The sequence below is a fragment of the Camarhynchus parvulus genome, chromosome 4 (assembly GCF_901933205.1).
Source record: "Camarhynchus parvulus chromosome 4, STF_HiC, whole genome shotgun sequence".
Taxonomy (NCBI): Eukaryota; Metazoa; Chordata; class Aves; order Passeriformes; family Thraupidae; genus Camarhynchus; species Camarhynchus parvulus.
Window position 1 is genome coordinate 13483676 of NC_044574.1, and position 22845 is coordinate 13506520.

Here is a 22845-nt window from a genome sequence, read left to right on the forward strand (position 1 = left end):
AAAGAAGTTGTTTCTCATCAGTATTTCCTTTTGCATTAAAGTTTTTATTGTCCTAAATTTAAGGGGAGGAGATGAATCGTGAATCACTTCTATTTAGAACAGTCTTGGGAAACAGACCTTTCCATCCTGTAAAATCTGAATGTCCTCTATAAGTATGCTGATGTGAAATGTGTGTGTTTTCCTATCTCTCTTCTGAAATGTATATGTCTATACGTTTTATGCAACAGGTAGCATCATTCTTATTCTTTACTATGCACAGAGTGAAAATGTCAAAAGTTACATGTGAATCAATTATATTCAATAAAGCAGATACCTGTTAGAAAATGCAAATATGGTATGTTTTAAAGATCTTCACATAAGCTTGATATTTTTAATTCCAAAGAAAAATATGGCACATAGTTTATTGCTTCTTAGGCATTCCACATACCATGATGACTTAATAAAAAGCCTTTCACAGCTGCACTGCGTAATGCACATTTCCTATCAAATTTAGAGCACTGAGTCATAATAGTTATTTTTACTGTATTGGGATGACAGGCTTCTGCTGGAAAAACAGAAGTAGATCTGACCACATTTGTTCTACTACAAATCTTGAGAAACAGCTTTTACTGATGTTTTCCCCTTAAAAAAAAGGAACTTTTGACATGTCCACTCTCCCTTGTCCCATTCAAGTTACATGAATAAAAAGGCAACTTGCTTGCCCAGATGCTTCACACACTTTTGTATGTTAAATTAATAAGATGTCTTTTTATAATGTATATTTAAGATTTATAATAAAAATGAAAACATGATTTCACACAAAGAATAGGTAAGTTTGTAATTACAATGGAACTTTAACGTGCATCCACAATACTATGTTCTTCTACATCTTTTCTCCTCCCAAGCCATACACAAACAGTTCTTCTACTCTTCACTCTCTTTCACATGGAGCTTTAACAGCCAGTTGTGGTATCTAACACACTACTGTTTCACTTGTGATGCTCCATGTTTTAAAAAGTATCAAACTGCAAACCATACATAAACAGAAAGCTCTAACTAATAAAAAGGGAAAATGTGATGTAATACAGGAGAAAATTTAGACATATTACTCCTTCAGTTGTATCCAACAAATGACATAGTGGACTACATGTACTGTGAATAGACTTTCTGCCTCTTTAGTATGATCAAAAGATGTTATTTCTCATTAGAACATCCTGAACTGTATATTTTTTACACTATCCTCAACACCCACCACTAAAACTGCCTGTGTTTTTCCATAAGTCTATCTAGTTTGTGTTTCAGTGCACATCCTTACCAAGATGCTAAAGCCACAGTGGAAATGCAGTTAAATCCTGCTGACAGCAATAAGAAAACATTGAGCATGCCTTGTTGCAGAGAACTTCATTATCACTTACAAAAACAGGAAAGGAAATGTAAGGAAAAATGCGACCTGACAGTTTCTTTCTCCATACAAGTCATTACATTATGCCCCGATGTCAGTGCTGACTATCATTCTTGCTTGAGCCCAAACTAAACATTACTTACAGCTTTCAGCTAGACAAGAGATCACTCTAGTTATGGCTGGGGTGTTTCAGTTTGCAAAATGACAAAGAATTCAAAAACTTAATAAATTAAGTATCTGTTCAGACAACAGAACACGTGATTTATCTAAGGTCCAAGCCCTGAAGATCCAGTGACAAAATCTATCAGTATCCAATAAACTGCAAGAACATATCTAACATTTTTTTTTAACATTGAAAATGGTGTCAAAGCTCTACAGCAATGCTGATATGCACCTGGGGTTATGCCCATGAATGTTCTGCAGCAAGTTTTTGTTTTCACTTTTTTTTTTTTTTTTTGCAAAGCAGTATCAGCAAACAGAAGCAGTTACACCATAAACATGAGTAACCTCTAAATTATCCATAATTATATTTAATGAAAAGTTCCTTGAAGTCCCTTAGTTACCTTCAAATGACATAGTTTTAATAATTAGCTTATCATACTAAGCTGATTTCTCAGCAGCTTCAGTCTCCTGTTCAGACAGTTTCTCTTCTGACAGTACTGTCATCCACGGGGACACGGAGCGCGTGATGGTTTGTTTGGCCAGGTTGTAGTGGTTTATGACCGTGTAAAATTTCCCTCGAGCGCTGGAGTCTTGTTCAGAGTAGTAGTTTTCCAACCCAGCTGGAATGCACTGATTATTCTGAAAAGAAAATCCATTGCTTAGGTTTCAGATACAGTCTCCCCCACACACATGAAGTAGATGAGGGTTTTTTTCTCCTTTTCCTTTTAGTCTAAGCCAAGAGTCACTCTCTGTGAGTCAAGATGCAATATACATCAATTAACTACAGTATTGTCCTACTGTGTTCAAAATGTTCTTCCCTGCAATCCTTAAATTACTCATGCATTTGCCAGGAAGACCAGTCTGGGTTTATATGCCAGAATAATTAACATACAAGAAATATACCTGCCTAAAATCATTTTGAAAAAGTATTCAGTCTCCAGTCCCAGCCACATTTTGCTGTTTATTCCTGCCCACCAAATTCCAACTGTTTGGTTTACAATTGCAGCTGTCTGTATCGTACTGTTAGATTAACTTCAGGCAATTTGGCCTGGTGTTTGCAGTCTGAGGGACAGAAATTAATACAGATATATTGGTGCCAATGTATGAACAGTTTTACAGCCCAGTAGCTCACACATTATAGGGAAAACTCTGTGGGTGGCCAAGCATATGTAGAAGTGTGTACACACATACAAAATACTTCACTCCTCATTGTCAGAAAGATGTAGTCAACAGCAGGCTTTTAAAAAGCTCTCTGGAGCTGTGAGACTACATTATTTCATTTCCCAGGACTGTAGGAGCACTAAATAGAACCTGCTAGATGCTCAGAGCTTTGGAAAGTGAAATAGATAATTTAGAGAGTAAAATAAAAGTCAAATCCACTTTGCTGTCATCTTAAAAGCCAAAGTGAATGTGCCTGTGCAGTGCGTTTGTCGCAGGGATCATCCAGGAACTCTTCCAGTCACGGTGCAGGAAGAGCTTGCAGAGCAGCTCCTTGCCCCAAAGAAAAAAGTTATTTAGGCATATACTGGGACCCCCAGGTTCTGCCCCAGAAGGTCTTGGGGTCTCTCTGCAGGTCCTCTTGCCACACTGGCCAGTCCAGGCGGTCTTTAGTAAAGTGCCTGACACTTTACTATGTTAGGGCAGTCACCTGAGCAATTGAGTTGACTCTTGTAAGCTAGAAGTAGCTGCAGCTTGAGGAAAAATTCATTTAATCATTTCTACTCTGGCTGTTTTGAAGGAAATGGGGTATTCAGTCCTCTTGCTTCTAGCACCAGAGGACTAAAATTTATAATGCTACAGCACAGCAGCTTTGAACTGCTACTGTTCTCCTACTCAGCAAACAAAACTTTATATTGGGAATTTCTCAGCAGAAAAACACATACAAAAATTCCATGGGTTTCAGGACCAGATTCTACCTTAAAAGTGTCCACATTTACTTCTGAGTTGACTTTTGTCCATGTCCAAAAAAAAAAAAAAGGCATAAATAAGCACAAGTAACAACTCTTTCAAATGGTTTTAAATCATAAAGCAAAAGATGGGTGAAGACCCAGCAGACAGTATTGGCTTAATATAAATTTTGCCTCCTAAAAAGCAAAAAAAAATCATCAAAAGGTATGAAAGAAGAAAGGAATACTTGTCAAAACAAGAGGCCCACAGGTAGTCTTAGAACCTGTCTGCCCCTGACAAATTCCATCTCGTGGCACGTGTGATGGCTCAGAGATGCTTGGCTGTCACAGGACTGGCAGGCCCCCACAGGCAGCACCTCACTGGCTCAAACAGAAGCCTCAGAGCCTGTCAGACTCACAGGAGTGCCCAGAGTTTCCACAGCCACCCTGGTTCCCTCTATCTGTAACTTTCTGTCAAGGCAGCAGCTGGGACAAGTCTCCCTCCCAGTTTTGTTGAAGTAGCACCACAAAGCAGATGGGATTTAACCCTAGCTAAACAGCACCTGTGGCAGCTCAGCACTGCAAGTCAAAGAGGCTTTCCTGTGCTCATAGTCAGTGTGTGTGCCAGCTGCAAGACTGGGACCTAGATTTATAAAAACATAATCCAGGAATACGGAATAGAGCTATTTGAGATGTATATTCATATACATCAACCATGTCATCTTCTGGAAGTATTATCCATGTTTTATCTGGGATAACTGACACTACTTCTGATGTGATAAAATGACTAAGAAGCACATAGACACAGACATATGTGTAGTGATTATTTCACTTAGTCATGGGATATAATCACAATTCTAAATATTTAAAGTGGGGAAAGGAACACAATCCATTGAACTAATGAAATCTGCCAAGGAAATTCAAGCAAATATAATTATTAGAGCTGAAGACAAGCCAAGATTAATGACAGTCTGAAAAAAAGCTACAGAATCCTCTGTTGATTTCAGAAGCAATTTGCTTTGTAGGAGGCAGAAATGACTCAGTGATGCTTTTTGGTTTCTTTTTTTGGGGGGGCAGGGGGGATTTGTAGTTACAAACATGCAAGACATCTGACAGAAGTGCCTTAAGAAACAGACATCAGTTTCCCTCTTGACTGCATTTTTGCTCCTGGGATTTCATGCTTCTAGAAGAGATGGGAAAACAACCTCTCCTTTCACTCATTGCCCCTTGTGTACTGCCTAAGGACAGCCCCTTGGATTACTTCCCAGTCAAACCAAGCCATGCAGCACTCAGTGACTGAGTGGTGGGAAGATGGGAACTGCTGCTGATTCTTACCCTGCCACTTTCAGCTATGTAGAACATTGATTTCCATCCTTTTTATTTGTTGCCATGGTTTCCAGGTGAGAGAGGAAGGAAGGCCATGAGGAGAAACTGGGATGCTCCAGAGTAACTTGCCAGTCTTTTCTTTTTTTTTCACAACCCTTCTATTTTGGACATTACTTACAGGTTATGGCCTTTGATGCCAGAGAAAACCCTGGTTGCCAGTATGTATCTGGCTGAATTAAGATGATTCTTTTTGTTCCTTTGACATGAAGACCCAGTGGAATTCACTTATAAATAGTATCTTCTATCGCATTAACTTTGCTGGGTCAATAATTCCCAGTCTAACAGATGATAGTGTGGTCCTCAATGCACTGAAGTGACTTTGTTGTACTGCCCACAAGTCTGTGAGAATGCAGGTGCTTTGGCAACAAAAGCTAAAGGGTAACAGACACGGTACAGAACATACTGAAACCCTGGGGAAATTCTTCAGGATGTTAGTGCACTCAGGTTTTTGTGGTGAGTCTCACCAGGAGGTTCTGGTGAGTGCTCCAGAGAAGCAATCTGCACAGCAGCAGTACTGAGGCTGTCTCAGAAAGCTTAAGCACAGAAATAAGACTGCTGTACAAAGGAAAATGAGCACCTTTTTAAGCACACCTTCATGCCCTGGAGGCATAGTACAGCAGAAAGCTTTGGAACTGCTCCATGTATGAGAGCATCAAAGCAGAGAAGAGAGGCTGACTCAGAGCTGTGGTTAGCTCAGCCTTTATGCAGAGATTCCTGCAGCACCAGGCTTCCTGAGGCAGGCACACCTTTGCCCTTAACCAGGGAATCACATCAACATCTAAAGCCTGGGAACATCCAGGCCAGGTAATGCTGTTGAGTCCACCTGAAACATGAAGCCAGTCCACAGAGACACTGGTCACAAGGTGACAGACCTCATGTGTCCTAGGACATCTGTGCCAAGCTGTGCCATCACATATCATGGACTCTCCCAAAAAAAGAAGACACAAATAAATACAAAGTCATCTTAAGAGTGGTAGTTTTCAGGCCTTGTGTCATTTGCCAACATCCTTATCCTGTAGAACTCTTTCTTAAAAGAGGCACATGACACAAAGATGCTCTGTCTCCTGGCATTATACCCTCAAACAGCTGGAAACAAAACACCAGCTCCAAGAAAATCACCATGAGAGTAACCATGATGCAGCTCTGTGCATGTGCTGCACCTTATGAACAGAGCATGAGCTGTGGGACATTCTGCCTAACTTCTGTCCCAAACACAGGACCCAAAAGAGGGAAACACAGCCAGACTCTGGTCACTGGGCAGCTGAAATATAACTCAGAAAGTGTTCTTTCCTTAAATATTTGTAACACTGGCAAGAAAAGCCACAAGAAGCCAGAAAGCTGCAACTCAAGGGAGAGGACAGCTTGGTGTGAAAGGAGGCAGAAGCAGGAGGCTGTTGCTAGACTCACACAGGAACATGTAACTGGCTGTTCCTGTCAAGTCAGGATGACATCAAGACAGGCTTGAAATGAACATAACAGTCCATATTCCAAACTGTTCAATGCCAAGAGAAAGCTTAGGGGGAAAAAAAGGCCTACTGTCCCCTGACATGAACACAGAGGGGTTTCAGTGCCTGTCTGAGGCAACACAAAAAGCCAAAGCAGAACCAAAAGCTGGATCTCCTGAGTTGCAGCCAAGTATTTTAACCACAGTATCTTCTGCCCTTGAACAAAGGGGAAGCAGTAACCAACTGAACGCTTGAACCTAAATTAATCCAGAAGGGTATCACTGATAATAATTTTGAACTAGATTCTTGCAAGATATTTATGTGCTTGAAGTGACAGATAAAATCCTGAACAGGATTGTTGAGGAGTGCTGAGGTAGCCATCTCTTCTTGAATCCTTTTGCAGTTCATACTGGGCACCCTTTTGATTTATTACATGACTAAACATTATTAAAAAAATTAAAGGGAATAATGCCATTATCACTGCCACTTTTCTTACCTAATTACAGCCAAGTTCAACTCTGCTAAATTTACAACTGGGAAGTCAATGTTACTTTCCTGACTTTCAGGCCAGGTCATAGCAAAGAAGCCAGCACCACCATCTCACACAAATAAAGTGAGCCCAGCCTCTTTTTGGTTAGAAACAGTATTTTTTACAATAAATGTGTTTTCCCTTTTTTGGCATCACTTTTGGCAGTAGGGCTCAGAGGTCACTGTTCTAGAACAAGAAGTTCTTAGTACAAAAATAATCCTGAAGTAACTCTACTACTCTTAATGAGAACATCATTCTACTTTTTCTTTGACACATATTCCAGATTTTTTTTCTCCACATTTTATCATTTTCTCATTTCCTAAGACACAGTAATTTGGAGGAACGTGCATCATTAAACCACATGACCCATAAATGAGGGCTTTGTCCAGACAACTGCAGTTTGAGAGACACCAGTGTTTAGACTTTTGCTATATTTTCAATGTTTAAAGTATTAGCAAAATAACATTACTAATATTGTGCAATAGTACAAATTCAATTATAAGTTACAAAGCAAAAGCATAGCAGGAAGCACACTAACCTATGTAAAGAAACACCAAATCTATCCAATACAGCATGCCTTAATCAAGGTTGTGCCTAAAACTACACAGAATATTACACACTCTACTGTTTTTTTAGAATGGGTATGCAATTTACCTTGAAAACAAATCCTTCTGGACAGGTATGATCATACTTGTAAACCTTGTAGACTACCAGAAATACAACACATGTTAAGAATGCAAGGGCAAAAAGGACCAGCACAGTTACCTGTAAAGAAAAATAAAACATGCTTATGTTAGTAATGCACTGCTTGTTCTATGGCTGCTGGTTACTGCAGGCAGCAGAAGTCAGCTGTGAATGCACTGTACAGTAAAATCAAGCAAAGGATAAAACCAGGTGCTTAATTATTGAGGGAGAACAGAGAAGCAGCACCCAAGTGCTTCCACCCTGCCCTTCTCAGAAGAAAGAGGATCAGCTGGGCAGTGGCCCATTGCCTGTGTACTGCAAGGCTTTTTTTTATTGCATTTCTGTTCAAGGCACATGAGGCCAGGATGCACCAAGGTAGCTTGTGTCTGCTGTTTTTTAAGTATGTAGATGATGTAAGTCTAAGTCTAGTTTATGTCAGCTGCTAAGCATGTTTGTTTTCTCTCTGCCTGTCCAGGAATGGAGTCAGGTGATAATAAGTTAGCACAGGTGTCATCCAAAGGTGACTTGCAGGGCACAGACAAAGTAATGTCAGCCCTTTCTTTTAAGGATTAGAGGTCATTGCACCTGCTCTGAACTTAGGGGTAGTTACACCAGTAGTCTGCATTCTTGGTTGCTCAATACTCCTTAATTTACAGGTTGAAACAGTACTCCTTCATCACAGAGCCTGTACAGGAGCAGTTGACTGCCAGATCCACGAGGAAATACCCCCTGCTGAACACTGGGCTGGCCTCCAGGAGTTGTGCTCCCAGAGAAGCCTCACACACAGCCTGCCATGGCTTTTCACCATGTCCTTCAGCACCTCTCTGCCCATGAGCTTGGGCTGCAGAGAATTCCAAGACACACCTTAAGACAAAGCTGAAATCAGTGTCAGGATCAAGCTAACCTTTCCCAGGGACAAACTGAGCAGCTGGAGACCAGCAGCCTTCTGGTATGTCACAAGACAGAATTACATCACCCACTGATGAGAGAAAGCACAAAATTTTGTCTAGCAGTTGCAGTACAAAGCTCTCTAAATCAGACCCATTTTTTTTGGAAGGTGTGAGTGAGCAAATAGCATTCTTTACCTGGAAAAGTATCCCAGATGTGTGTTTTTATTATTCTAAAATTTCTAATGATAGACAAATTAGTAGGTCATGGAGGCTACACAGTAAGAGTGATTGAGATTAATTTTCTTTTGGCAAGTTAGAAAGAAGCAGGCATGTGCTACAGCACAAGAAACAGTAATAAACAGAAACAAGATTAATTATTTTTTAAAACAAAGCATAATATGATCTAAATTTAAAGTAAGATGAGTAAACCAGCTATATACACCACCTGAAAAATGAATTTAGGCGTATCAGGGTCAATTAATTGAAACAAGAATAATCTGGTATTTGAAAAAGCCAAAACAACAAAAAATTGTAGCTTTGCCTCTTGGTAAAAACAACCACCATACACCCCCCTTTTGGTAAACTTCTGAACTAACAGAGTTTGCAACACTGTGTTAGGATATTTCAGGCAACAATAAACTTAAAGGACTTCTCATCCTGTGAAAGCAAATCTCATCATGGGCAGACAACAGCAAGTGCTATATTTCCTGGCTGATCAAGCTTGAGTACTGTGTGCTGCTGAAGCCAGAGATTTAATAAGGATTTTTGATAGAAAAAAAATTAGCAAAAAAAGGGAATGCTGGAGTAGAGGCAAGGAGAACTGCAGATCAAAAAGTAATTTAGAAGCAGAAATGTAGATATTAATGTAACAATTAAAATGAGACATGGAGCAACATGTTTAGTTTCTCAGCAGTCATTGGAGTACAAAAGAAAAAAAAATTCTTAATTAACCACTGAAAACATCACACTGACAACAATTTTCATATCTAATTAGCCTTTCTCCAAGTTTATTACTTGCTTGCATACACAAAAATTAACATGGATAGCTCACTCTGTCTTGTCAACATTGTATGTTCTCCTTACCTCTCCCATGCCTCCATTCCCTGCATGAATCCAAGAGACAAAGTACATTTTCACCTTTCTTTCTGGTCATGCTCTGTGGCCCAGTTTAATAACAACCAATGTAGCACTCCCCCACACCCCCATTCCTGGCCCAGCTGTGTCCTAGCTCAGCCCTTCCAGTAGGTTTTTTATCAGGGTTTTTTATCAGGCTCCTGGCTCCACAGAGCCTTCAGCAAAGGCTGCTCCCTTCAGGAACACAGGCCTGTGACATGGGACACGGGCATCAGGCACAACTGCTGTGGCTCAGATCAGCTCAGCTCGTATTTGTCTCCACCACAGACAGGAGCTAAGAGTTTTAAATGTTATGAAAAACATTCTTGAAAATTTGAAAATATATTTGAAAAATATTCTATAAAAGTATTTTAACCGTGTTTCCTGGCCCTTCTACTAGCAGCCAGTAGTAGAATTGTAATATTATTTCCACACTGTAACCATTCAGACATACAGATGAGGTCTCAGGAACATACTGAGGCAACATACTAACAAGCAGTTTTGTAATTGAGACTAAATGTTAAGATAGTTAAGAAAAAACTGTATTTCCACCGTTATTGCAGGATCACTCTTCAAGGCTTCAGAACTGCTCTGAGAAGTCACTGCTTTTTAAAAGAAGATAAAAGCCCAGTGTTGTGTTGATTGCTGGATCCTGGCAAGTTGCAGAGCCATGGCCTCGGGTGATTTGCTGAGACCCTCTTCAGTAGCAGTGTGAGGCTGTGAGCTCTCACTGCTTGTACAAATTCTTCCATTGCCACACAGTCAGCCATGGGAAGAGTTCTCAGGGGTCCTGCTTCAAAAATATCACAGAATTTTCTCTCTCACTTACTGTATTTCCTAATGTTACTAATTTTGGTATTAACATGTAAATTTTTACTCTCATTATCTCCAGTGATTTGCAATCACACTCCATTTGCAAATCCCTAATCAAGTAAGCTCTTGTCTCCTTCCTATTAGGAGAGAAGCTCCCTTCTCTTACCACCCTTCAGGATACGAGGAACTTCTATTTAAAGACAGTTGCAGATGAAAATGGCACAGATGGAATCCAGCAATGGATTTCTTTCCAAGGTGACTGCCATCACCTGTTGATCCAATCCACTTCTCCCTTTTAAATTGAAAATCCTTTTCTTTCTTCTAATAGCCATTTTCTTCATTCTCATAACCCACCCCAGTGGCCCACAGGGACCACTTCTGAACCTGAGGCAGTCAGCTTCTCTCCCTAACGCAGTGCAACCCTACCTCTGTGCCTCACCTTCTGAGCCTCTCTTCCCAGATGCTTTTCAGAGATAAAAGCATGAAAAAAGAGAAGGCAACAAGCAGCTCTTCAGACCACAAGCAACCCCAAAGCTGCCATGGTATTGCTTCTTTCCATAGCAACTTTGCACCCTCACTATAAACTAAAGTTATTTTCTTCTTCTTACCAACACACCACTCACAACTTGCCCTCCTCCTCAGCCAGGAGCAGCTGCCATGCATGCACAAGCATCACTTCCCTTATTCTGGAAGGAAATCTTGAATCTCCTTTTTTGTGGCAGCCAGCTGGCAATGCAGGACCCCACACAGTAAATTCACAAGCAGAACTCTTGTGAATTGCTGTGATCATTCACTGCCATGTACATCCTGCAGAACTCCAAGGTGACTGTCACACCTCAAGAGTGATGGGCTTTTAAAATACTTTTCTTGAAGTAACTATAAGATAGGACAAACAACCATTTCTTTTAACTAGGAATTCAAAGTGTGATTTTGCTTTCATCTTGAGTATGACATTTAAAGTTAGTTTTAAGGGGATCTGGCAGCAAAATGAAGCAAACAGAGAAGATGACAAGATATTATGTATGTGGCAGATTTTTGAATAGATTGTAAGTGAAGAGCAGAAGAAGGACAATGTCTAGCCAGAAGCCATTAGAGTAATCAAAATGAGAGATGACTAATGAATGAACTAAGCATACCCAGAGCAAAAAACCTGTCTTCAGACTCTGTAAGCAGTTAACTGAACAAATGAAACTCACCATATCTGACAACTACACTGTCATGTATCATGTAAACAGCTTGTGATAAGGCCTTTACCATAAGATCTAGCAGATCTTCCCCAGCAGTCCATGCTACTTTGCCTCAAGACTACAACACTATAGACTAAAGACTACAAACTATATTTTCTCTGCCTGGCTACTGCAGTCTCCTTCTTCCTCACTCCACTAATGTTTATTTGGACTCCCTTTTTAACCAAGCTGGAACACTACAGCAAAACTGTACCAACAATGCCAGCTTCTCTTCACACCCTTTCCTGGTTGTATTTCAAGTCATGCACAAGTCTTCCCATTTTGCTCCTCTCAGCTCCATCTTTTTGCTGTTTATTTTATCCCACTGTCCCATTAAAGCCTGGGTACAATTAATTTCTCCCCTGCCTTCACTTCTACTTATCTAATCCTTCCTCTTGCCTGAGATTCTTTCATTAAGCCACTCACACTCTGCTGTTCGGCACCACGCCTTCCTTCATGCTTTTTCTTCTGTCAGCACACAAAGCCATGTAGAAGCATTCCTCTTATTAGAAGAACTAACAAGATATGCAATGATTTGCACTGCTCAATCACTGGCTCTTGGTCACATCTCCTCTCTGCTCCACATCTATGCATTATCTATTTCAACTGCAGCCTCTTGGGAACACAACTTTCCTTTCTGATAGGTTTGTGAAGTGCGAGGCACAGACTTTCTGCCAGCCCTGAACAAGAACAGTGAAAACACTTACAGAGCACCTTTCATGGGAAATGATTTAGAGCCAATTAATGCTTTGCTCACCAGTAAAATGCAGAGACCTTTGGGGTAAAACACAGCAACTCTGTACAACTGCTTAGGACAGGAAATTAAGATTATTTCTATCCAATTTAAACTACAAGAGAATTTTAGGCAGACAGCCTGTAATTACAATAGATTGTGTCTGGCTACATCCCACAGACAAAAATTCGTAAAACATTGCATTGACTTTCTTGCTAATGGCCATGACCTCCATTTCACCTCTCTTCACTAAAATCCTGCATCTCCAGCTACACAATGCCCTCTACCAGCACATTAGAGAACACAAAAATCAGCTTTTCACTTATCACTGCTTCTGCAAAATTATGTCCTTGTTTGCTATTACCTCAGCCTGTCCCTTTTAACTGAAAAACATGTCTGAAACGACACACTCAAGGATTAAGAAATGTTAAGAAATGGGAAATGGCAATGTGAAAGAAAAAAGGAACATTTACATCTATACATGCAACATCTGACTCATATTCATTTACAGAGCAGTGCAAATTACACAGAACTCCCTGGTGCAGTGCCCTGTACTTGCTGTGGGAATATACAGGATGACCTGTGACTCCAAAAGACAACCAGGTGCCTTGTTTCAGAAGAGTATTTCTAACATTACATGTCATGTTTAGCTGTATGACTGGTGTCCATCCACTGAACTCAACTGCTTCACCACAACATTCCCATCAAAACTTTGTGCTCAAAGAGGATGATGGTTTAGGGGCAGATTGTACAGAAAAAGCAGTAGAAATCAAAACACTGTCCCTCTCAAACAGAAATGACAAAGAGGAGAGAACTGTCTTGGATGCTCACCTGGAGATGACTGGGAGTAGCAGCAAAAAATGCAAAAAAGGCAGGCAGATTCATGAGGACAGGAAGAGAAAAGTAGCTACAGAACCAGAGCTTATTAACAGCAACAATGCAAGACAACAGGACCAGCCTGCAAGGGAATTGATTAATCAAACCTGAGGGACACACTGTTACACAAAAACAGGTTAACAAGGCACTGGCCTTGAGATCCTAGAACTGCAGCTTAACTCAGCTGTTCATGGCAATGTTCCTGTCATCTTCTATCACACAGCACCATGTATTGTATTTCTTAACAGGGATCTGAGGAAGCAGTTCAAGAAACCCTGTGGCACCAAGATAAGAATCTTACTACCTTCTCATACAAACCCAGAAGATACTATTGAGGCCAGGAAAAAGGCTGCATAATGTTATTACAGAAGAGGAAAGGTTATTTAAGTGATGCATCTGCAGACATCCAAAACATCATCTGTGTCACCTGTGTGACTGGTTCTGTTCCAGTAAATCGATTTCTAATGGAGACAGTGGCACAGGACACCTGACTTATAGCAGGGGAGCTGTGTTAAGCATCCACTCTACTTAAATCTTCCAGCTCTGACTATAAAATTCCTTTCAACCAAAAATTTAGCAGGAGGATTGTCAATGTCATCAGAGAATATCAAACATTAAAAAAAGGAAAAGTGACAGTTGCCATGCAGTGCCTTTACTTGCATGAATTACTTAAAAATAATTGTTACACTGAAAGAACTACCTGCTTTATTTTTCTTATTTGAAGTAGTAATGAAAAAATGTAAAGCCTGCCAAACACTTATACTTGTGAGTAACTTTAATCCTGTGAGTAGTTCCACTGGAAAAAAAACTACTAATGACAGTAAGTACCTGTCACTCTTCCAGCGCTAAGTCACAGACACAGAATCTACCTAAGGAAGTACAGGATGCCTGATGCCTTCAGTTGACATCTCCTGCTCTTAAAAGACTTCTAAAGTGGAAGCAAAGAGCTACTCAACACACAAAGTAATCACACAGCAGCAAAGAGAGAACTGTTTTCCTTGCTTCTGATTCTTTTTGCAGCAATAATAATCACTGACATTACTAAGAAGAGGTAGAAAATTGTTGAGGCTGAAACAGGTTTGAAGGATGCCCCTTTCAAGATAGAAAAAAGCCCTGAACAGTTCAATATATGGTGCTTACATTTTTGCAGTCTTGAAGTGACCAGGTAAAACTGCAAGAACTGATCTTAAAGTTTCAATTCCTCTTCCATAACTTCATGCAGACATTTCATCAGCTGATTGCTACTTGACAGTACACAGCTTGCATGGTGTTAGCACAGAGATAAGCTTGAGGCTTTGGCTCTGCAGTTAGATGTATGTAGAGATGTCAAAGATAAAGTCAGAAGAACTGAACTGCCTTTGAACAGAAACCAAAGGCTGAAGGCATATCACAGCTTGGGTTGATTTAAGGGCTTGAAATTTATTATGAAAAATCAGTGTTTGTTCTCAAAATACCTCTAAATATTCTTTATTCATGTTTTCTCAAAGATAGAAAAAAAAAGTCATGCTTTGCTATGACAGATTTTTTTAATTGTTGTGTTTGTACACAACTGCCAGCTGTAGCCCAATCAGTCGGTGCCAGAGCAGACATCCCACTACAAAATCCAACTGGAGGTTGTTAAAATACTGCTCTGTCAGTGGGGGAGGCAAAGGTTTGGCCTTGGGTAGCTCAGACCATCAATTTTCTTCTGCCCTAACTTCCTCCTCTGTCCTGGTTCATAAGGATCCTCTGTTACTCTGTAGAGTGGACAATTTACAAGAGAGAAACATCTGCCTTGTTGGAAGTTGCTTTCCAGATGTTTTCCAGAACAAACTCCCTACATTAGCCTACACTGCTCAAAGAACAAAAGCAAGAAATCTGTTTCTCAATGGGAAATAATCTTAAGTGAAAAAAATCACATCGTCCTTGGTGTGGTTAGGGCCATAAAAATAAACTAAGACAACAGGGTTCTCAGAATCGGGAAATCTTCACATTCTTTTGAGAGATTCTCAATGGAATTCAGAATGTGACTTCATAAAGGAAAATTATACTTGCAGTTTTCTTTGAAAACATTCTCAGCTCTGTTATAACTGTGGTAATGTGAATTGAATGCAGAAAAATACATTTTATAATTGATTATTCACCAGGTGCTAAAACACCAAATTATCTACATGACATATGCACATGCTGGAGCGACTTCATTTGTTGTAATGTGTAACTTCTCAAGAAGAACAGCTTTAGATGATCTGCACTGCTGAATCCCAAAAATGCAATCTGCTTTGTCATTATTTAAGGAGTACATCCTAGAATACACATGTGAATTATTTGTAAATATGACTGACTCGCTTTATTTTTAGCACAACACTTGGGCTGTGTCTTGTGGCAAGCTTGTGCATTGGTGATGTACCATACTGAAGTCACTAAAATGGCATCTGAAAGTTTTTTCATGAACACAAGCCAAAGTCAATATCTCACCAGTTAAATAATGCATTTCATAATTACAACAAATATTTAATTTTCAAACAAATATCTTTTTGCTCTCTCAGAATCAACAGCAGAAGTTAACATGATGGTTCACAATTAAAAAGGACCCAGGAGAAAACCTCACACAATCAGTACTTTTCATCTACATATTTATGAAACGGTATCAACTATTCATGTAATATTTATTACTGGGAGTGGTGAATACAACAGTCATCCCCACTGGAGAGCTAGTCAGTTTTCTTTAAAATGTTGCAGCCAGCATAATTAAATTCTAAAATTGTTATATAGAGATTAAGGGACATTTTTAGGACCTGAATGTTCTGCATGAACATTGTTTTCAATTAACTGAACCAAAATTTTCCTAACTGATCAATCCCCATACTCTTCTCTGGAAACCTAGACTTACAGCCACAATGTGAATCACCCTGCAATTCCCAAGAGATAGCAAATCCTACAGAAACCTCTCTCTGATGCAGCAGTTACCTAGCAGCAAAACCTAGCAACCCTGTAGTATGAGATTAATCCCAGAGTGATCATCATAAAGTAATATCTAAAGGATATTTTATTTAAATGTGCCATCCAAAGGTATATAAAAATGCAATGCAAAAATCCTCAGGCTTTTAGCTGTTCAGCTACACAAATTAGAAAAGACTACCCAACAGCACAACAAGCTATTGATTTGTTTTCAGCAAGGTCTCATTTGCTCAGCTCTCCCAATAAAGACAGAGAAACCCTCCCAGTTTTACAAAAGGATGCACAAGCCTTTTAAATGTGACTAAGATATTCAAAACCTTTCCTTAGCTACAGTTTAATGTTCCAGCAATTAAATCCCTTAGGCCCTACTGCTAAACCGTAAGTGCAAAGTTCTTCAGGTATAGGCTCTGCTCAGCTGCTTGGAACCAAAGTCCTGTCAGGGCATTCAAACTAAAAACTGCCTCTCCTTTCTCTTCTACAACACAGTAAGCATTTCCCAGTCACCTCAGTGTGACCAGGGCACGCACAAAGACAGCCAGACATAAGCTCTCCTTGTTCTGAGCTGCCCATTTGCATTTACCCTGCCCTCCTCACCTGAGAGGAAGGGGATTGCTCTCAAGGACTGGTGCCATGGTGCCCGGAGGACAAAGAGAGAATGTGAGTCAGAATGTAGCTTTTTCCCTGAGAAATGGGATGTCCTTACCCCAAACCAAGGAAGAGGAAAAGCTGGAACTAGGATTCTTACCTCCTTGGTAAAACCCTACCACACCCCATAACATCTCTTCTTGGCTGTCTGGGGTGATTCCCCCCACAGTTTCACTGCATGGCTGGAGACCACAGGTGAATGGCACTTAAAACATTTGTCGCAGCAACACTCTGCAAAGTTTCTTTCCAAATATAGTCTAATCCCTCCTTGAGCCTTCACTTTGTTTGTTTAGCATGCTCTGATTCCACTGAGGGCTGCAGATACACTTCTGAAGGTCAGCTTGGGCCTGGGCAGCTTTTAGAGCACTGCTCAGGCACAACAGTACCAAAATCTCTGCATGTGCTCTAAAACTCCTGTCATGCAGACAGAGTTTAGAACTGCGCAGTAGAAAGGGAATCCACACCTTTACTGAAACTCTGTATTTTCCCCTCATACTGAATGTTAGGCTTTCCAAAGGTATTTGTACTTGTGCACTGCAGAGTGTGCATGCCTACTGCTTAAAAATGCTTTGGTATCCTTGGGTAAGATGCCAAATTAGAAGCACCAAAAACCTGCAGTCTTATTGTTAAAAGGACAGGGGAGCACGAGCTGAAGTGCCAACTTTCCTGCTTTGCTTTAATTACCCAGAGCAAGAAAAACCATCCTCTAGTGGGAAGGGGAAAAGGATATTCAAGCCTTGCATCAGTTAAGCCCTCAGGTTTCCTATGGGACCAGTGAAGGGAATAGTAAGGGTCTGGACACAATCTGAGTCAGAGTCTTTCTGAACTGCCATGTGACAGTAACAGGCACCACCAAACCATAAGATTAAACGGGACCAGGAAAACTGATAGGAAAGAGCTCTGATATATATCCCTGGGTTGCCAAGTCATATATTTAACTATAAAAAATACATAATGGACTATGACAGTGCTTTTAAGAGAATGGTTTGGCCACAGTGATAAATAAGAAGCCAAAAAGAAAAGAAATGTTCTGGTGGTTCTTGTCCTTCAACACAAACAGGAGCTTTATCCATGCCATGAGCACTCCCCTGTGCAGCCCACACACACCCTGGCAAGGCACATTCTGGAGCCCACACACTGACAGAAATGCCTTTGGAATTCATCTGCCAGTGAGGGATTACAACCAATAAAGCTGCAAGATTTGATTTTGTTTCTAATTGTTCAATATTGAACTATTATAACATTGAATTAATTTTTCTCATGTCCAGCTATATCCACAACAGGCACTCTGTTACAGCCAGTTCTGACTACAACCAGCAATTGATTTTAAGCACTTCTGCAAACACAACTGGGACATTAACATCTTCACATAGCACCGCTTACCTTAAATCTTTCTGAAACCCCTTCAGTGATGCTGATTGTGAATTCAGCTATTTTAGGAGTACGGAACTTTCCCTTCTTGCGGTCAGGCTCATACTCTGTTTTTGTTTTGACCACAACCTTTAAGAAAAAGAATCAATCACAAAACTGTCAACTAAAGCTGGCCAAAAAAACCCTTAATTATTCTTTAACTCTTCTTTTATCTGCTTACAAGCACATCTAGCACCATATCTTTCCCATCCCCATTTTGCCTAATTCTTCTTTGAAAGTGCTAAGTTATTAATTATTTATTCTAGTATATCAATCATCAACTAACTTACCTCTCAAAGTGGTTTTGATGGACCTACAGCAAGACTTATTATGCAACAGTTTGACAAAGGTTCCATTTTTTCATCTCTGGTGATACTGTGCTCTTATACTAGGCATAGATAGGTCAAATCCAAACCATGGACCTCCCCACTTTGTATAGTTTGGAAATAGCTACCTCTGTTTGCTTCAGGAAATTCCATTAATGGGATTTCAAACTGGACACCAACAGAAGATTATTGAAGAGTACCCATAAAAATCTTGCAGATGACGACGTCATGTTCTTTGATGGCAGGATTTTGAGTTTAAAAAAAAAGTGAAATAATCCATGTAGTCTAGTTGCTATTCACCATGTGATAGACTGGCCCTTGGCACTCTTATTTTTAACATCTAATTTCTGAATTATCAGCTGCAAGCAGCAAGATACACACGAACCGTTGTGTTAATGAGATTTCTTCAAACACCCAAGGCTCTTCAGTTTATTCCTTGCTATGAACTACTGCCCCAAGCTACACAATTTAGCACCTTACCCCTATTCCCAAAATACTCACTACGTCAGTCGTATCTCTAATGTTCTCCTAGGCATTCTAATCATGCAAAACTTTCACATACCTAACCTATTTGCCTCATTTTTGTCTTCTGCATTTTTCAAGAACTTTTTCCAAGTATTATTCTCAAGCTAGGGTACAGTTTATTGTAGTGATGGTGCTATTACAATTAGCTCAATTTCCTCTGTTTTTCCAAGGAATAAGTATCTACTCTTTTAGATTTCTGAAAATCAAATTCTATCTTTAGCACAGCCCACAGTATTAATAGCAAATGCATTAATCACAGAAAGGCCTGGGTTCGAAGGGATCTTGAAGATTATCTTGTTCCAACCCCATGCCCCAAGGTAGGGACCCCTTCCACTAGACCAGGCTGCTCAGAGCTCCATCCAACCTGGCCTTGAACACCTCCAGGGATGGGGCATCCTCAGCTTGTCTGGGCCCTGTGCCAGGGCCTCAGCACTCTCACACTAAACCTTCTCTCTGTTTAAAGCCATTCCCCCTGTCCTGCCACTACATCCCCTTGTAAACAGTCTCTCTCCATCTTTCTGAAATTAAGATGGTGACACTTCAGGCAGCCAGACACTGAAATGACAAGCCTTTGGCTCCCTTCTTCTCACTGCCCTGAGTGATACCTGGAATGTGTAACTGTACCTAGACACAGTACTAAAAGTTTATTAGACACTTTCACAGTATTACACATACTTGTTCAGGACATGGGTTTAAAACCTACTTACCTATTTTCAGCTATAATTAGTAAGATACTAGTTATTACCTATTTAACTTTATAGCTGCCCAACAGCATCATGGAAGTTAACCACCTGAGGATTTCTGGATTGCTTTTTAACATCTTAGTTCCCTTCCTCCCCCCTTTATGTTACATAATCTCAGGCAACTCAAATCACATTCAGCTGACACTGAATGTACAGTTCTAACTGCTTGGTTATGTAATGTCTTCTTTTGTTTAACATATCTAAATATGAATTTAAATCACTTCATCTCTTTAATTTAGAAACTGTCAAAATCATCAAATCCTTAGCACTGTAGTCTCTACTGTTCAAGAAGTTATGCTTCACTGCCATGCTGGAGCCTTGCAAGTGGATAATAACTATAGACATATGAAGAATGTACTTCTATTCGTTATACATGAGTGTCTGCATACTTTGATCTGTGTATCAATCTTTTCTTAATACAGTTTCTTTTTTTCATGTCAGTTGCTCTGCTCCTGCCTTTGAGTCTCTAACAACCAGTAAAGAGACACTGACATGACTAACCAGTTACAGAAGGACACCAGCAGGACCAATAAATTTAATTTTCCCCCTCTATGTTTTCCAAAGGAAAAGAAAGCTAATATACAATTGGACAGTGGCGAGTAGAAGAACCAATAAAATATTCCTTTATTTAAGTTTCTAGCTTAGCTGGACGTTTGCTTTCATTCAAGGCAAATGCCATCCAGGTGGGAGGAGTTCTGCCCGTTCTAGTAGGAGCAAACGGGATGGCACAGAGCCCCCTGGGCTCACAACAGAGGCTCTGCTCAGGTTAAAGCTATTACCATGCAGATCCCTCATTCAGACTTCTGCTTAGCAGTGCAGGAACAGAACAAATCCCTTTGGTCACTGGTCCCTGGTAATCAGTTCTATCCAGTCACCACTTGGCAGGTATATCAGACACAGTAAGACTTAGCTTGTTCTAAAGCCTTAGGGTGTGATTTTGTCCTCAGTTACAAGATTTACACCCATGTAACTCAGGGCATAAAATGGACCCTCAGGCTCCTGAACAGCTGTTATGGCTTATTGCATTTATGCCTGCCAACTGGTCACCACACACAACACAGAATGCTGTTGATAGCAATTAAAATGGAGGTCACACATTTATTTGTATTGCCTACAAGCAACACTCTACCGAGGAAAATTTTACAAGCTAAAACTCTTTACCCTAAGTTCAGATTATGTGAATTTTCTTGAGGTTTGAGGAATGTGTAGCTATCTAGAAGTAGAATTCAGCTTGTGGAAGACACAAGGTCAAAATTAAAACTGTATGAAGACCACAAAGCTTTTTATTAGCAGATGCATGTGGGAAATTACAAGTAAGAATCCCATTAATACAGGATACTGAAAACCCTAAAAAAATCCTACTCCTTTGTGCCTCATGTGTAGTAGTACTTACTGAATTGTGAGAACAATAAACATATTTACAGGCTATCACATCACCTTTCTAAATGTTTAAAATTAAATCCCTAATAATCAAGGCATTTAATGAGGAATGCAGGAAACGCATTTCCCTTCCAGCCTGGAAGCAGCTCACTGGACTGCCCCCTTCCAGCTACAGAGGATATCAGAATCACCTATTTGGAGGCTTCTGAACAAAATAAATTGCCAAGGAGAAAACTCAATGGCCTGTTCTCATCTCATTATTTCAGCTTGTCTGGGGTTAGCATTAGTTTCTTACTGAAGCACAGAAGGAAAATGGAAGTGCTCTCTGTTGCTAGTATGCCCAAGCCCATCTTACAGAGAATAAGGCAGGGCTCTATTCCCCCATCAGGGGGGCATTTTCTAGACAGAGAAAATTCATATTGTTCACAGAGAATACACAGGACCTTCCAGATGGAAGAAAGAAAGATACAGAATAGGAAGGGCTATCACAATACAGTATAGAGAAGCTTGCATTTGTATAGTATATGTTTCATTTAGCAGCACTAAAATCTCGACACGCTTACTGCTGACATTTCACACTGATTTTTAATGCAAATCATCATTAGTGAATTTTCATGAGCTTAGCTGTTGGGGTTTTTCCCTAGAGGTAACTAGCATGCCTTGAAACACCCCATATTTCTTGTCGTTCCTAAGCTGCTCTCTACCCATAACCTATTCTTTTGTCGTTTGCCAGAGATTTGGGTGTGATTCTCCAGGGTGGAAACTAAAGCCTACTGTACCTTATCAGGAGGTGGGAACTGGAGCTGATTGACATCCAGGGGTGTGATCAGGGGGATGGTGTCAAATCCATCCTCCAAAAGGGGCTGCTTTGTGCTCTTCTCGCTGAAATTATTCCCCAGTTTCACCATTCTTCCAGGATAGAGGGATTTTTCTGCTGGCACACACAGGCACACACGCAAAGAAATGCAAAATATCAGAAATCAGACCTTCTCCCAGCCCCTGGGGGACCCGAAATACCTTCTGGAAAAAAAATTGAAATAAATAAAAAAAACCCGTGTTGGCAGCTATGACTCGGTTAGCTACTGGCGTTCTGGGAAGCATGAACGACGACCAGAGCATCTACTATCAAAATTAATAAAACCCGAACACACCACGCACACAAAGCAGCACCCAAATCCCCGACGCGTCAGCCCGGCGCGGCACCGCCCGCAGCCCGCGGCGTGCGGAGGGCTCGGAGCCCCAACGCCATCCCCATCGCCATCCCCGGCGCTGCCCTCGCCCCCACCCCCGGCACTCACCGCCGGCTGCCGGCCCTGGCTCGGGGCGCAGCGATGGCGGAGAGGGGGGCGAGGCGCGGCTCTCGCTCCGCGGGTGGCTCGGGGCGGCCGCAGCGCCGGGGCCGTGACGCAGCCGCCGCCTGGCTGAGGCAGCTCCGGAGCAGCAGCAGCGGCAGCAGCAGCACAAAGGGGCCCGCGGGGACGAGCGGGAGGCGGCTCCCCCAGCCGGCGATGGCGCAGCGGCAGCAGGTGGAGGGGCGGTGCGTCCCGCCCGGCCCCCGGCCGCCCCTCGCCGGGCGGGGCCGCGCCGGGCCCTGCGCTAGCGGGGCTGGGAACCGGGAGCCACCGCCCTGCCCCGCTCGGTGCTGCTGGGGCCCGGCACGGAGAGCCCCGGCCGGGGCAGCGGCGGTGGTTTGGGCAGGGAAGCTGCGCTAAACGAGGCGGCGGCGGCGGCGAGGGGCTCTGGCCCCTGAGGGGG

General features: G+C 41.3%; 1 protein-coding gene across 3 annotated transcripts; it reads right to left on the minus strand.

Moving 5' to 3' along the window:
- Window positions 1-23: 23 nt before the first annotated feature.
- NSG1 (neuronal vesicle trafficking associated 1) lies at window positions 24-22601 on the minus strand. 3 transcript variants are annotated; one of them, XM_030948213.1, is made up of 5 exons: window positions 22389-22599; window positions 21870-22024; window positions 18090-18206; window positions 7444-7554; window positions 24-2182 (listed from the first exon to the last, which is right to left on the minus strand). In XM_030948213.1, exons 2-5 carry the CDS (start codon window positions 21996-21998, stop codon window positions 1982-1984), a joined length of 558 nt encoding a protein of 185 aa, XP_030804073.1. In that variant the 5' UTR covers window positions 21999-22024; window positions 22389-22599; the 3' UTR covers window positions 24-1981. The 3 variants fall into 3 exon arrangements, with proteins under 3 accessions (XP_030804073.1, XP_030804074.1, XP_030804072.1); XM_030948212.1 differs by having other exon boundaries at window positions 28-2182; window positions 21870-22021; XM_030948214.1 differs by lacking the exon at window positions 7444-7554 and having other exon boundaries at window positions 21870-22021; window positions 22389-22601.
- Window positions 22602-22845: the final 244 nt, after the last annotated feature.